This window comes from Phaethon aethereus, assembly GCF_964289735.1.
Source record: "Phaethon aethereus genome assembly, chromosome: 5".
Taxonomy (NCBI): Eukaryota; Metazoa; Chordata; class Aves; order Phaethontiformes; family Phaethontidae; genus Phaethon; species Phaethon aethereus.
The window spans coordinates 40319511-40336416 of NC_138579.1; the positions used below are offsets into that span (position 1 = coordinate 40319511).

The window sequence follows — 16906 nt, forward strand, 5'->3', positions numbered from 1 at the left end:
CTTACTCGTTTTGTGAAAATCCAGAAATTTGTATGTGAGAAGAAATTTGAAATTTGTATGTGAGGCTCTTATGAGCCTCACATACATGTCTTTGGCAGTATATTAGTAGGAAACATCAAGAAGTGTATTTAATAGGATAGATGATAACAAACGTAATTTCATTGCTGATAACACCTCATTCTAGAGTAATCCTTAGTAAACTTGGTAAACTGCATTATAGCAGGCAAAATTAACAAATTAATTTTGCAGGTCCGTGCTTAGTAGCTTTTGTTTGCAGGCAAGGGACCTTTTACGAAACTGCTTAATTCCTCTGTGTGAGGAGGATATGGGCAAAGTTGGCATGTGCCCTTGGATAGTGGACATTATGCGGTTCTCTCTGTCCTTAAATAGGAAGAAGTTTTCAGGAATTTTCTCCTGCTCCCCCTTGTGGAAAGGCCAGTTTACTTCAAAACATGGGGTGGGTCTCAACTAACCGTGCTAGTAGATAAGTAGTTCTTCAGCCTAACAGTAAATTCTCCAAGATGATGTTTCTTAAGATATTCTGTAAGAAGTGATGACCCAGTTTTAACAGTTCATCATCACATAACTCTTCCCTGCTACTGGACCATATGCTGCCAATGCTTGTGTTGTGCCAGCTCCTCAGACCCTGCCATGAGCCAGTGTAACAACTGAAAGGGAGGGTGGGAAAGGGAACCAAAGCTGCTGCTTCAGGCAACAGTGAGCTGGTATATATTGTCAGCTGTGTCTGAAACACAGACCAGTTTCCAGATTCTGTGCTGCTCAGGCTTTTTCCTAGCCTGGAGCTTGAGTTTCCAATACTGAAATTGGTCAGAAATCAATTCCTGTGGGTTTAAGCCAATTCTCTGGAAGTATGCAAAAGGTTACAGTTTATCAGTTTCTCTTAAATTTTGGCTGAACTAACAGTCAAAATTCAATTCCTACTTATAGTTAATGGATCCCAGTCAAGTACTGGAAGGGATCAACGTGTCAAAAAGGAAAGAGCTGCAGTGGCCAGATGAGGTGATACGGCTAAAAGCTGGAAGAAACAGCTGGAAAGACTGGAGTCCTCAGGAAGGCATGGAAGGCCATGTAAGTTTTGCGTAGAAGTTGACAAGCTAATTTTAAAAAAGGGAGTGTCTTGATTCTATGGCAGTCTGCCTAGATGTCAAGGCCAAAGATACATGTAGTAGTAAGTTGGATCAGCAGCTGTCCTCCAAGTCACTGTTGCTGGAAGAGCAGGTCTAGAATACTAATTTGAAGCAGAGGGATATTTCTGCAACTGTATCCAGAAGATGCAGATGATGGTTTAGATGTCAACCACCTCTCCTTCCTTGTCTTCTTCCAGCTCTCGTCATGAACTCTCAGGCATTGTGCTCAATTCATTCAGCCTTTGTTTTCCTTTCCTTAAACTGTCAATCCTTGAGCAAATATGGAAGGTCAATTTACCAACAAGTCCTTAGTTGAATGGTTAACTGTATTTGCTTTTAAACTATTCTGATCAAAATAGAGCCAAGTAAGATTGTCTTCAGATGGCTCTGTTATAGAACAGGTGCATGATAGGTGTTTCCTTTAAGAAGGAAATCTACTGTAACTAAAACTTGTGAAAGCCTATGACTTGAAAGTCCATCTCCCCTTTCCCTAGAGGTGTTATCTGCATTTTATAAAAATTTACTGCATTAGTTAGAAAACTTATCTCCCAATTTAAGCTCTCTTTAGGAGGAAAAAAATACCAGCTCTATCTTTAAGGCTTTTTTGGTTTTTACCAAGGCATACTTTTTTTTAGACCTTTGTCTATAAAAATGCTCTAGTGACTATTCCTTGTGATGAACAGTAAAAGAGAAGAGTCACTGACATTGTGTTCATTGATACAACTGTATTTTCATTTGGAATATGGCAGTTCTGATAGTTTATAAGAATTTGATTTGTTTGACTGCTTACCTCAATTGGAGACATTATTTGTAAATTGGATTCAGGGGACAGATTTTGCTGTCTGAAAGTCCACATCACTGTGGATGTATGTGCAAACTTCAGGTAAGAAATGGCAATATGCTGATAACACAGTGTGTGCCAAATATACATTGATGTTATGTGCATGTGAAGGAAGGGCTTTGGAAATAAATTCCTTCCATGAGTAATTGTATCATAGTAGACAGTCTGCTCTTAAGATAGTAGGGTTGCCTTGTAGGTAACAACTCGGAGTAGAACACTGTTGTAAACATTCATAGTTATGTTGGGTTTAGCTGTTTTACATGTGGAACTTCCTTGTTAGCTGTTGCAGATCAAGAATGTCGTAAAAGTGGTGAATGTAAAGGGTTATATCAAAACATGTCCTGTTACCTGGTATCATTGGACAATTCTTCTCAGGAGTTCATGAGTGTGCTTTACAAATTGCAGCATGCTGACATGTACAGTGACTGATGTTACAGAAAGATTAAAACAAGAGGATTTGAAGGTCAGAGTAAGCTGCTGTTCTGAGTGCTTCTCATCTATTTGTGGTGCAGTATACTGGCAGGTTTTTTTTAGAAGAGCATATTTTAACCTACGAAGAAAGGAGAAAAGCACTAGATTATCCTATGTGTGATTAGGAGAGGATTTAACTTGATGACATAGTTTCCATTGCCTGCTTCAGCAGCCTGTGGTTAAACATACTAGTATCAGTAAAGCCATTAGCTCTAGGACAGTCTTCCCTCTCTGATCCTGCAGCTGCAGTCCTTTCTGCAAACAGGCAGAAATGATTCTTGCCTGCTGAGATGCTGCTCATCAAGCAGTTTACCAGCCAAAGCCTTAGGTCAGTGCTCCTGGTACGAAGTGCAGCTTCAGAAAAATGTGTGTCCTGGTACTGCCTATGTACCAATAATTATGGCCACATTCTGAGTGGCATATAGATTTTCCTGTTGTGTGTCAAGCAGAAAGAGGAACTAGTCAAAAGCAGAAGTAAGCAAAGGCAAGAAGATGATGATAGATGAAAAGAGACAACCACATTGTTCCTGGGTTTTGTGCAAGGGGGTCTAGGATAGGGATTCAAGAATTGAATTATGACAGATGTTTGGGAGTCAGTCATTGCAGCAGGGGGGCTGTGTGTTCTGTTTCTGGCTTCTTGAATTGTATAAAGCATCAAAATGTATTTTACTGTTGTGATGGGTGAGGAGTAGGTTGTGTAAGACTCATCTAAGGGTGATACTACAGGTGACATCTAAGGGTGAATTTCTGAGCACTACATAGTCTCAGTTCTTTAAACCTTTTCTACCACATAAAAAAAAAGCATTTTTCTTAACTTTGTTTTTTATTTTGCTGAGCGTACAGTACAGTATATATAATACACAAAGACATTATAGGGTTTCTTGACAGAAATGAAATTTAGCAATCCTTTTTTTTATTGTAGCTACTTTTTCCAGGACTTTGGGATTAAGGTATACTTTCCATTATCTTTCTGTGATACCTGACACTGGCACGCCAAAGAACCCTTTTCCTCCTTCCCCGAGAGATTCTTATCACCTCTTGACTATCTAGTGACGACATTTTGCATGTTATCTGTCGTTTATGGGCATCAAATAAATGCCAATCATGATAGAACAGATGGTAAAACTGAGGGGGGGTGCAGTGAGTTATAATCTATGTACAACTTGTGCATATACACAGTTTTTAAGGAGGCACAATATTAATGCCTTTGGAGTCAGCCCTTGGCTATCTCAAAGGAACCGGTTTTAAGTCAGACATCAAGGACGTAGTACTTGGACTGTATTGGGAAATGTTTTATGTGTCTGGGGATAGAATATGCCTGGCCTCACTCCATACAGCAGCATAAAAAGTTTGTTTGGATGGACTTGGATGAAGTCAGACTTGAACGGTCTGCTTAAATATCATGCTGTTGCATCAAACAAAGGGGAACTAAAGATTCCATGCTTCCCTGGCGGAAATGCTCTCTCCATGGATGCAGTGTAGATCTCGTGCAGTGGACAAAGCTGAATCTCCTTCCCCCAGTGTTGGAGAAATTGGCAGCTGTCAGCTGGGCATAGTGAGGATTAAGGGGGGTCTTTTAGATTTGATCTTGGAAGATACAGATTACTTGTGTTTTTTTATCCTATTTCTGCCACCTGTATCTTCAGAACTCTTGAAAACTGTACTGTCTTGGATTTTGTAGAAATTAATTTTATTTGCTTTTTACCTTACCTTGTGTTGAATTTAGGGTTCTTTTCTCACAACTGGCAAATTTGAGATAATTCTATTTCTATGGAGCTGTCAATACTTAAAACCGTCTTACTGGAGCATCCTTCTGGTTCATTTGGGGCACTCGGAAGATAAGGGTGTATTTTTATGGAGGCAGCTGAGCAGAGAGTTGGCCATACAAGGGCCTTTATGGAAGAGGGACCTTCTGATGGTCAATATTAGGTGGGATCCTTGGAAGCAGCAGATCAAAGTACCTGAATTCTGTAGACCCAAGGGAGTATGGGACAGTAGTTTGTGGTACTGTTTCATGTACAAATGAAATGTACAAATTTCCTCTTTGTAATATTGTTTAATTTTAAATTATCTTTGAATAATTTAATTTAAAAGATCAGCCTGAAATTCACAGTGAGTAGGGACCAAATTAGGGCAAGGGATTTGACTTAGAGGAGACAGTAGTTTATACCTAACTCCTAATAAACTACAGTTCTGTACTGTTGTGTGCTGTGTAACACTGAGGTATTTTAAGACTATTACAGCTAGAGCATCAAAATATCCCAAATCTGTATATGTACATTTTTTTTCAATTTTTACTCACTTTGCATGGTTCTGATTTGGGTCAAGTTGTTTGTTCCTGCAGAATTCAAATCAAAGGCTGGCTGTTCTCAGGTAAGCTGCAGATCTCCAGCAAGACTTCAATGAGTAGCTTATCTGTGGGTATGCTGTCACTGAAAAATGAGCAATTAGGACAGTATAGCACTTAAATTATTGCTCCTTTTGCCCTGTAAGGGTCTTGAATTATCGGCCACAACATTGATATTGCAGCTTTCCCTATGGAACTTACATTTTATTATACTTTTTTGTTTCCCCAGGTGATTCACCGCTGGGTGCCTTGCAGCAGAGATCCAAGTAGTCGGTCCCATATAGATAAAACCATCTTGCTGGTTCAAATCGAAGATAAATATGTTGCTGTTGTTGAAACTGGAGTCCTTGAACTTGGGGCTGAAGTGTAAATCTCTTAGAGACTGAAACTTCCCCTTCTCCAATGGTTCAGAAGAGAGAAGGGTCCAGAAGCAGCAGCAGTTCCCAGGACATGAAACTTCAGTCCAGTTGTAGGAAAGGACTTGAAACACAGATTTGTCTAAGTCCCTTTCCCCAAATAAACAAGTGTAAGAAATTTTTTTAAGTTGTTAGCTGCTGAAGAAACATTGCATGAAGGATAGATTTGTTGAGACATATCTTTTTGTTTATAAATTTTGTTTATGCATTGCGTAATGCTTTAAATCAACAAACTTTTCAGTTCTAAGATCAGAGCACCTCATATTTTTCTAATTGTTTTGCCAAAAATTGCCATGTCTTGTCACAGAGTGTGTGGAATTCATCCACCTTATTTTAAAGAAATTGACTACAAACCTTCAGTTTGGTGAAACAGTGTAAAGGTTTCAGGTGTGGCAAGAAGAGACTGAACAGATGTATAGATTCTTATTCCTTATGAGCTAAACATTAATGAGAACTGCACTAATTTTTTTACAGCAATGCACTAAAAACAACCCTGAGATTGCTGAGAACATTTATTTATATATATAAATATAAGTATATAAAATACCATTATTTAAATTGCCTTTGGGATTAATCCCCTCCCTCTCCATATACATGTTGATGGTAAGGGCTGTGTCATGGGTTTGGTTCTATGTTCTGTATTTTGTACAAGTGCATTTGCTGCATTCTCTTCACAATAAATGGTAAAATAACAAATATATAGAAAAGCACCCGAGTATCCCTGTACTACATCAGATTCTACTGTGGTGGCAGTGGTACCTCAAAACACGTCTAGCTTCAAAGTGGATGCCAATGTACTACCTTTCATCTGTCCTCCCTGAGCTAGCCATGGCTACTTTGCTTCTCTACACCCAGAGCTGGCTGTGTTGTTTCATTGGCTCTTTTCTGGCAGAGACATTTGTATTGAGTTTTGTACGAAGAGGTATAGATCTGTGATTACTTCATGGATGCTTGAAGGTTGTTTTTATTCCATCCAATTATCCAAAAACTAAAAACAGCAACAACACCCTCCCCAAACAACAAACAACAAAAAAACCTAACAAAAGCTTGACTTCAACTTTTAAAGAGCTTTTATAGAAGGCACAGCCCGAAACTTGTATCAATTTTACCACCTTGCCTTTTCTTTCCCTGTAGTCTTCATTCTTTTCTATGACTTGAATTTTATTTTCTGTGATTATATATTCTATGTAAGTGTAATTTGAGTATTTATAACTGTGAAGTTGAATTATTCATGTGTTACATATCCTAGGTTTTATTGTATTTTTTTAAAGGTGTGTATTCAGGGAAACAAGTAACTCAGAACTATCATGGGAGTGTGAGAGGGAAACTGGTTTGTTCTTGACTTGCAGTTCCTATGACTCACTTCTCTTATTCCGTAAGAAAAAAAATGTACCTGTTGTGATTGTTTCCTGTTTCTGACCTGTAATTATGTAGGACTCTGTGGGGAAACTGCACGCGGTCTTAGCTTTTGGGAGCAGCCATCTTCTTCCCAGTTACCTCCACTTCTTTATATGTAACGTAACTAGAAGAGACATCTGATATACCACAGTGGTTATTATAATTATTTTTCTGACATCAGAGAAACCTTATCCATTATGTACCTAATGTAACAGTGAAACTGTATGGGATGACAAAAAACAAAGGAAGAAACAGCTACCTAAGAAATACAGGTATTCTGACTCGAGTCACTGTGTGCCATCTAGCCATGAAAGGGTAAGTCTGTGTGCCTGGTAGCTAGACAATTCTAGATACTGTTCCCAGTGACTTATACTGGGACCTTGCTTACATCATATACTATGCAAACTTGTATTCGAAGTACATGTGCATCTTACAGTTGCATATTACTATTTGGTTTATGTATATGCAGCCCCATTCAGTCTTGGCATAAATGCTCAGTTCTGGATCTGCCACCATTGAAATAATTTTGCTGTTCCACCTAGTTTATCAGATGTGTATATTGCAGCATAGCTGAATTCATCTCCTGCATATCTGAAAATGTAGTACAGTAGATGAACATTCTTCAGCAGTCTGGTAATATTGCTGTCAGGAATGAAGAAAATGTGTAGGCTTTGAATTGAAGGTGTTTTAGTTAAGGTTTTATTCTGTGTCCTTCCCTTCAGGTAATTACAAGGTTTCCTGTATCACTAGGAATACTGCTTCATTTTAGAAAGAGGAGTTTGTTTGAAAATAGGCCCCCACTTGATATTAGATGCACAAGGTTTTTTCTTCTACTGAAGCCTTGAGGTGAATGACTGAAAAACAAAATACATACTTTTTTTTTTAACTTGACTGGGGCAACTTTCAGTATGTTAACCCTGGCTCTGAACAGTCTGTTTCACTCTCCTTCAGGGCAAGATAATGACAATGTCCATTGCAGTAAATAGACGTGATAGGAATTAATGGCTAGTTAACATAAAAATTCTAGAGAATATGTAACTGCCTGGAATTAGATCAGCAAACAGCAGATGGGGAAAAAGAAAGCCTTTTTTTAAGGGGCAAAGAGAATTGATGGATCTTTCTATTTTTTTTTTAATCTTAAGGCTTTTGATGTGTTGCCTTCAGGAGATGGATTTTGAAGTGGCCAGTTAACAGGTTAATACCTTCGTTCAGATATTCAGCAAACGCCTGTTGTGAAGCCATTCACATAGTGCTCATACCTATTCCAGATCAGCTCAACAGAAGCCAATTTCCCTCTTCCATAAGGCTTTGGAAAATTAACTTTTAAAAAGTTTTTCTGCATTCTAAACTCTTAAGATTCATATATGATTGTATGTTGGCTTGTGCAAAGTTTGTCTTGGTTTCTACTGTGCAAGTGACAAAACAGTGTTTGTTTTCTTCTAACTTCCCATGGGATAGGTCTGTCCATGGACACCTGTTCTAGATGGAGATAGTTTCATTTTGTTTTCTTTCCTTTGGCCTTTGTCTTGATGCATGATCTTTTTCTCTTGCTGTGAGTATGGAAAAGATGGGCATTTTCAAATTAGTCCTGTCAGTCCAGATTGAGCTTAGCATACAGCAGATTTTTTTTTTAAGCTTTCTAAGCTTTCATGAAAACACATTATAGATGAGTGCTTTATACTCTCTTCCCATAAGAACATTCCAGTTCCTGTTTTAGTTTCCAGGTAGATCCCAATCTATTTTGTTTCTCTGATTTTTTTTTTTTAAAGGTGGTATCTATGCGTACTACATAAGGACTTTCTGCTCCCTAAAACAAGTACACAATTACAGAAAAATCTCAAAAACCCTGCTAATCAGATTATGTTCATTGGTAAAGATGGCTGCTACTTAATTTTTTAAAACCTTTTCCTGTTTCACCTCCCTGTGAAATCTTTTAAAATGTTCTGATTAAAACAAACAAACAAAACCCTAAAACATGTATGTGACACCACTGATGCCACTTGGACTTCCGTGCCACTTACACTGTGTGACACTTGTGATGAATTCTGAGGATCTCTCTCATGATTCAGCATTTGTGAAATGATTTCAGAGTTGGGGGGAGAGCAAGGGGGAAGATTATGATTTTTTTTTTTTTTGAGATAATGCCGTGTAGGTTGAATGGTCCTACAGCCATTCTGCCTGGGACATCTGGCACGTTTCTGAGTGGTGATCTCAATTTTCTGGTCAGCTGTGTAGTTCATCACCAAGTATTCCTTACCCCCATATTCACAACCCCTTTGGAAACTGAAGAACTCTGAGAAGCCTAGATGACTGGTGAGGTGAAGGATGAAGACTTGTGGCACAGGGCTGTGCCCTTGGCTGTTTGGCAAGTGGCCATAAAACTTTGTCTGGACTTGGGCAAGGGGGGAGAAGAGATGCCTTATGACTGGATTCAACTTCAGATCATTTCTCTGAAAATGCACACACAACCATACGACCCAGGAGTGTAGATATAAAGACACTGCTTTAGCAATCTTTCTCAATTACAGAGCTCTCCATTCACAAAATGGAGCAGGATAGATTGCATTTCTTATCATTAACAATATTATTCCAAAATTATTCAACTTATATTGGATTTGGGGTTATACCACCACAGGTTTTATGTACTTAATTTTATTAAGGAATTTTATACCTATTATATAGGCAACTATTCTGTTCTTGTCTGGCTTGCTATTTGATAATCTAATGCAGTACATTCAGTGACGCTGGACTCTTTCAGAAGTTATATTAGTAATTACTGGTGCCTTAGTAAAAACGTGGGTACATAACACCGTGGTGGAAAGTAAAGCATGTGGCTTGTTTCAACCCAGCATGATACATGCATATTTCCAAAAAGGTGATTAAGATGGCTGCTCCAAAAGATTTGAGGAGTCTACATACATCACTCGGTCACAAACATCTGAATATGAGCAATTTTTATGACTTCTGGTATGTACAGTTTGAATAGATAATCCCAGGACACCTAGTCCACAACTCTGAAAGATGGTGATCAAATAAGATGGATATGTTAACTTGTAACACAGATCCCCCCAAAAGCTTGCCGATAAGCTGCTGGCTAGGAAATGGAGGGAGAGGGGAGTAGAGCATAAATGGGAGGATAGCTTTTGATGTTTAATGGACAATGAAAATATATATATTGCCTCCACCAGCAAATGGATACCTTGCCAGGGATAGGGATATATGTACCTGCGTGTCTGTGAGTGTGTATGTGTCTGCGTGTGTTACTGGAAACAGCCTGTGAATACTGTAGCTGTTCAAAATGGTAAAGGCAGAGGGTTTTTTGCAACATGTTGCAGCAAAAGGACAGTATTGACAGTGGAGAAACACTGAGAAATAAAAAAAACTTTTTTCATTTGTTGTCATTTATTGCACTATTATATTCTCTTAATGTAATTCTCACAAATTCCTTGTAACAACTATTTTAAGTTTACTCAAATCGTCCTTTAATGAAGGTTTCTCTTAATTTAGAATTATTTCTCTTATGTAGCTGTAGTAGTAGAAAGGAGAACCACAGCTATTCCTGTTTTACTCCCAGTATCATACCTCTGTTTGTACCCTCCTTTCTACAGTTAAAATGTTTTTCTCTTGTCACTGTTGAAGCAGTTTCTGTATTTGTCATAGATTTCCCTTCTCTCTGAATCTTTTTCAAAGAACACTATTGCACTGTCTTTATGCTCCGTAATTTTCCATTCTTCATACTTCCCATGGAAATATTTTACCTGCTGTGTTTTAATCAGTGATTTGTAACTTTCCCCTGTCCTTGATCTGATAGCCAAGTGCAGCGTTGAGTGAAGTCCCACTGAACGCTATGCTTACATGAAGCATTTGTTGGTACAGTGACACTAATTTAAAATACTCAGCTGCTGTCTGCACCCTGTCTCGCATTTCTTCACGCTAGTACAGAGGATTACAACATCATCTTGTTCCTCTGAGTTAGAAGTGAATTTTTCAAATGCAGAAACAATGGTGACTTACTTATTGGGCAGCTCTAGCTGTTTCAAAATAAAGATTAGGATTTTCTTTTTAATCAAACAAAAACATTGTCCTCCACTTCCTGGAACTTGCTTCTGTTTGCCCAGGCTAGAGAAGGTGACTTGCCCAACAGTTTTTTCAGGCCTTAATTTATGACTGAGAGGAGAGAGTACAAATAAAACAAGTGTTAAGGAAAAACAAGTCCTGTTTAATAAAAGCTACGACTGAGTTTCGCTGAAAAGTTCAAAAGGTCCGTAACTGGTGTGCTTACAAAAAGCAGTTCAGCTTCCAGCTATGTTTTTAACAGCAACACTATCAAAAAAGGACAGGAGCAGTACTTCGTCTTCTCCAAGGCCAATCCCAGCAGGATTTTGAGATGCCAAAGGAGAAGATGGCTTTGTGCTGAGTCCACTGTTTCTTGCTGTTGGTGTCAGCCGAAGGACTGCAATGGGTAAAAAGTGGTGGACTAAAACCCAAGCTAGTGCTTGGAGTCTAATTTACTCGTTTAGTTTTGCATGTAGAGGAATCCAATTCACGTGCTCCAAGACCATGTTGCGGTGTCAGCCCAGGTCTGGGAACTGGGACCAGTTTGCTTCAAAAACACTCTCCTAGTTCGTGTGGGTGTAACACCTGTCACATGGCTTTCTTGTAGTGCCAAAGATGATCCTGTCTTTTGTTTTTAATTGGCCTCCCTGTGGAAAATAACTCTTGTGTAGAAAGGAGGAGCCAGTGCCTCAGTAGGTGCGATGTGGGTTCCAGCAGGACCTTGCTACCACCCTTCCTTTGAGCATCCTCAGATTTTTCACTTTCGGTTGGATCGGCTTAAATGGATTTTACTCTGACTCCTCAGAGAGGGGTTTGGGGTGCAGAACGGTGTCATAGGGTGCATAGGGTGTCAACACCCCAGGGTATGGAACTGCTCTTGTCAGAAACTCGAGTTACTGAAGAAACCAGCTCCCACAGTTAAAGGCCTTGTGCAAGAAGAGTTTGGGTTGATCTTCCTGGCGGTTCAGCCTTCTGGCCTCTGCTACGTAAACAGAGAGACCACCAGGCTGCGCCTTGTAAACAAGGCAAAGCCTGGGACAGACAGATGTCACCGGAAAGTCGGGTTATTTTTGGCTGCCTTGATGTGTTGAAACAAGTCTGAGAAGGGTAGAGTAGCCGAGCCGCAGGTCTCAGTGCTCGGTTTTAGGTAAGCGTGCCCCGTGAGGTAGGATGATGAAACGCGAAGGTGATGTTTAGGAGGAGAGAGGAAAAAAAAACCCACCCCAAAAGGCAGCAGCCTTTGACGCCTGGGCGGGTGAGGAGAGACATGGCCGCCGCCCGCGGGGGCGGGGCCGGCCGGCGCCTCGGGGCGCCCGGCGGCCGCCAGGTGGCGGCAGGAGCCCGCCCAGCGCGCGGGGCTGCCCGCTCCGGGCGCGGCGGCTGCCCGGGGGCCGGGGGTGCTGCCGGGGGGGGCACTGCCCGGGGCTGTTGCCCGGGGCTGCTGCCGGCCGGCGCTCGGGGCGGCCCCTGCGGCGCCTCCCAGGCCTCTACCGGGGAGCACACGGCGAAGCGCAAGGCCCGCGATGGCAGGGAGCCGGTGTTCCGGTCCCCGCCTGGCGCTCTGGTTACCGCAGCCCTCGGGCTTCGGTGGGGTTTGGGGTTTTGGGGGTTTTTTTTGGTTTCTTTTTTTAGTGACGCCGTTTTAATCCCCACCCCCTACCGAAGCATCCGCTAAGCGAAGCGGCGAGGCTGGTAGCAGCGCTGGCACGCGATGGGCCGGTGCTGAGCCGCCCCGCCAGCCCCGCGGCGGGGGCGGGGCTGCAGTCCTTCCCGGCAGGGCTGGAGGGGCTCCCGCCTCTCCCTGAGGAACCGACCCGCCCCTAAAAACAGAAGCCTTTCCTCCCCGCCTCCAGGTGGGAATGCAACCCGGCCCCGGCAGCCCTGCAGCGGGAACGTGCCAGGAGAAAGACGGCCTTCATCTTCCTGGCAGCTGGAAGAGATGGCGCAGGCAGCTCCCGTATCGTTTCTCAGCCTTTTTTCCAGTAATTCCCTTGTGTTTAAGTGAACCAGAGGTGAATTTCTCAAAAGTGCAAATTAATTTTGAATACAGTTCTGATTGAGCAAACATCAGTCTTGGAAGCTACGAAAAAGGTCCTAATAGGCCGCTTTCTTCACTGCAACCTTTTGTATATATCGTGGTGCGTTATGATTCTCGTGCAAAAAAATTCTCATGCCAGGGACAGAGCGGCGGTAGCAATGCTCCTCAGCAACAGGAACCATTCCAGCCCACCCCCTTTTTCACTGTGGGACCATCAGTGGTTTGGAGCACGCCGGCCCTCCCTCCCCTGCGCGGTAACTGCCGCGGTACGTCCACTTTTCCTCTCGCGTGCGCTTCGTGTTTACCAGCGCTTCGAGCGATCGGCCCTCGGTGTTCCCTGGCGCCAGCCGAGAGAGGAAACCAACTTCCAGATGCGCGGAAAGCAAGATCAGTCGCAGCTTGTCCCTCGGCGGGTTACAAGATGGCAGCTCCCTCTGGAAGAAGCAGCGCTCTGATATATTCGGAGCAATTACAAACTACAGCTTCCCCTTTTCTTGTCGTTCGCGTTGTTTGCTATTAACGAAGCGTTTTGTTCCATCACTGTATGTTGTGTACATCTGCGGCAAGACTGGGGCTGCTTCCTCCCCTGGACCTGCAAAGAAGTTAGCCCTGTGGGGCTGGCGATAGCCGGTTGCCCGGCCCCTGCCAGGCTGTCTTGCCTGGCTACGGCAGAGCCCAGCAGCTTCTATTTCTTTCCTTCTCAGGATCTTTTCTATGAATAGCACGGTAACCTGCTTGCTGCACCTTGGTTTTAATGCTCTTCGCTCACCTTTGCCTAAGGTTTGGAAACCTCTGGGCTGTAGCTTCCTGCAGCAGTCTTGTCTTTTGTCACTGAATCCGTGAGAACGACCCCTGAAAATGACTCCTGGCTGTGGCCTGGGTGATCTGCTTTATGGGTGCCTTACCTGATGTAAAAAAAAAAGAAAAAAAAAGGCATTTGAAAAATGCCTCGGACTTCAAGGCAGGTTAGTTTGTTGCTGTCGGGGAAGTACCCAGGTAAGGGTCCCCCGGCCGGCCAGAGCTGCTCGCTGCCATCCAGGGAGCCTGGATGTGCGCCTGGAGCTGCAGCTGCGCTCCCCCCAGCTCCACCAACGCATCCCAGTGGCACCGGTCGCTTCCAGGGCAAGCGGTGCCAGCCCGTCGCTGCCAAGGGCCGGCTATGCAGAGGGAGGGTGACCCAAACCGCGGTAAGGGCAGCAGCACCGACGCGTTCACCGGCAGCGTCTGCACGGAGCCTTCGCCACCCCACAGCTGCACATGCGGCGTCCACCGCCCTGCCGACCCCTCTGCTTGTGCTGTCCACCAGCAGACCCACCACCGCGCCTGCCAGCGCCTTTGCCTGCTGCCAGCTCACAGGCAGCCACGGCTGAGCTCCGAGAGCCGTCTGCCTTCTCCACCTTTTTTTTTTGTTTTGTTTTTTTTTCCCCCACCGTTCGGCGTGATGGACCAAGGAAGCCAGCACCTGTGAGAAGAGACAGCCCTAACACCATGTGGAAGTGCTACTGCTTGGGATCTCCGAGTCGGGTGGGCACCCTGCACGTGGGGAGGCCCCTCCTCTGCTGCGCAAACCCTCCGCCGAGGTGAGGAGCAGCTGCCGCCTGGGAGCTTGTGCCTGGATAACGAGCGTGCTGGACGGGTACCCGTGTGGGGCAGCACCACAGGATGGTTTGGGCTGGAAAGGACCTTCAAAGGTCACCTAGTCCAACCCCCTTGCCATGGGCAGGGACATCTTCAACTAGATCAGGTTGCTCAGAGCCCTGTCCAACTTGCAATGTTTCCAGGGATGGGGCATCTACCACCTCTCTGGGCAACCTGTGCCAGGGTTTTACCACCCTCATGGTGAAAAATGTCTTCCTTACACCCAATCTAAAGCCACCCTCTCTCAGTTTAAAACCATCGCCCCTTCTCCTGTCACTACAGGCCCTGGTAAAACATCTGTGTCTTTCTTATAAGCCCCCTTTATATACTGAAAGGCGAGGCACCTGCTGGGTGTGAGAATTTGGGGGCTCCAGACAGCAGGAACGGTGTTACCTGCTGCGAAGGTGTTAAACAACGAAGATCGACGTTAAACAACCAGGTGGGACCAGCCCGAGGGGCGATTAGATGAAAGCCCTACGCATTTCTGCCCGGGCCTCGCCGCCGCTCCGGCTTTGCTGCTGCAGCCGCGGTGGGGAGGCCTTTGGAGCCCCGCACGTGTGCCGGCGCTGCCGCGAGAGCCAGCCGCTCCCCTCCCTCGCAGTGTGCCGTAAAGACCCCCTCGTGGAGCGTAATGAATGGAAGTGACCGGTGTAGTGAATAATTGGCTCGGAGCACGGCGCCGGCCGCGATTACGAGATCATCTGTATGTGATGTTCACTGCACAGCTCCCTAACTGTTTTCAACACAATTGGTTTTCATTATGGAAAACGCCTTCCCTGAAGGAGACGGCAGCGGCACAGCGGAGCTGGGCTTCGTCTCGGGCACGAAACGCACCACGTAAACACGAATAAATGTCAAGTCTGGGGGAAGCAGTGCTTTCTCCACTCCGGTGCCAAGCCCAAAAACGCGTGCTCACCCTTCCCCGTGGCCAAGGAGCTGTCGGCACCGGGGGGGATGGAGGGAGGGGAGCCCCCCCCTCGCCTCTCTCACCCCAGCCAGCGCAGCTCCTCCGTGGAGGGAGCAGATGGGTCCCCCCTGAGCTCCCCATCACCCCTCACCGCCCCTGATCCCCCGCCACGGGGAGGGGGTGAACGCCGCAGCGCTGACCCAGGGAGGCCTTGGCACGGGCACGGCTGGAAAACTGTATGGGGTCCATCCTCTGGCTGCCAGCTCAGCTCAGGGTTTAGAGGCATGCCATGACTTACTGCTAAGTTATTTTCTGTTTTATTAAATATTTAGCAGCGACTGTTCTAGAGATTAGTGGTGAATGACAGGAAAAAACCCAAACCACACAGATGACTTTTACAGTCGGGTTTGGTGTACCAGTACTCCTACGCCCGCATTTTTCTCCCAACAGGAGCCAAATTGCACAGCTTTATGTAACCAGCTATATAAAGAGCGCCTTGAAGGAAGGTGAAAACACCGCCCACCCCCTCCGCCCTCGCCCCCAGCACCCCCAGCCCTCCCCCAGGTGTGTGGGCTGCTCACGGTCCGGCCGCCCCCGAAGGCACTGGCAGCCCGAGTGCTGTTGCTTAAAGATGCCCAAGTGCCACCTGCGTGCCTGATGTGCACCCAAATCGGTCCCCGTCTGCGCCCCAGGTAGCTGCTTCTAGCTCCGGCATGTCACCGCCCGAGGTGTTTTCGTGGTCGGGGTGGGGGGCACGGAGGAAGAGGAGGGGGCGTTTACAGGCACCGTGCAAAGCATGAACTGGCCAGTGTGTTCAGGCTGAGAGCCTTTGCTCGCCCGGCCGCAGAAGGCGTTTGGGCAGGGTGAGCAATGATTCAGCCCTGTGGCTTGTCTTTTGTGTGTGTATATATGCGTGTAAATATCTGTGTGTATGCACACACACACTCTAGCTCCTGAAGTTAAGGCTGCCTTACAGAGCCGTGTCCCGGGACGTCTGCAGCAGAGCAGGCATCACACTTTTTAGGGACTTAGGCAGAAAGTGCAAGGGTCGCGTGAGCTGGGAGCCGGGAGAAAATTGTAGCCGCGGCTCAGCGCTCCTGCTTGTGCCCAAGTCGGGGACTTGCTATGGGGCACTTTTTCATTTTCGCCCTGCAAACGATCTATAAACAACGCCTGGGGACAAGCGTGGCTTTACCGGCTCGCGCTCTCATTCTTAAACACGCAGATGCTCACGTTTCCTAACTCTTCTCTAAATGTTTTCCTCGCTGGTGTTAAATGCCGCTGGGGAGGATGCGAAGGGTGGCAGCGAAGGGAGCTATGCCTCCGTTGTGCACATAATTACAAAACAGTTGCGTAAAATACATAATTGCTTGAGCGAGAACTGCTTAAAAGATGAATTCTGGCTCAGCTGGCAGCTGCTGCAGCAGGGGTCAAGGATGCTGTGGGAGAAGGTGCCTGTGCAGAGGTTAAAGCTGAGCAGCAAGGCATGGGGGGCTGGACTGCAGACAAAACTCTGCTGCTATGGTGACTTTTGGATCATTTTATTCTTTCCACCTCCCTTTTTGTACCTTCTCATAGGTGAAAACGGTTTTGTCCACCTCCTGGGAGAGAAGTGTTGTGGGAGGCCATGTCTATGTACGTATGTC

General features: G+C 45.0%; 1 protein-coding gene across 2 annotated transcripts in view; it reads left to right on the forward strand.

Annotated features, from left to right (window-relative positions):
• PCNX1 (pecanex 1) overlaps positions 1–5177 on the forward strand; it is a gene marked incomplete at both ends in the record, with an annotated part of 86345 nt that extends 81168 nt beyond the window's left edge. For both annotated transcript variants that reach the window (XM_082000006.1, XM_082000007.1), the window contains 2 exons: positions 949–1089; positions 5037–5177. In XM_082000006.1, the coding sequence (XP_081856132.1) occupies positions 949–1089; positions 5037–5177 (282 nt within the window). The remainder of the gene's footprint in view (positions 1–948; positions 1090–5036) is intronic.
• Between the last annotated feature and the right edge of the window lie 11729 nt (positions 5178–16906).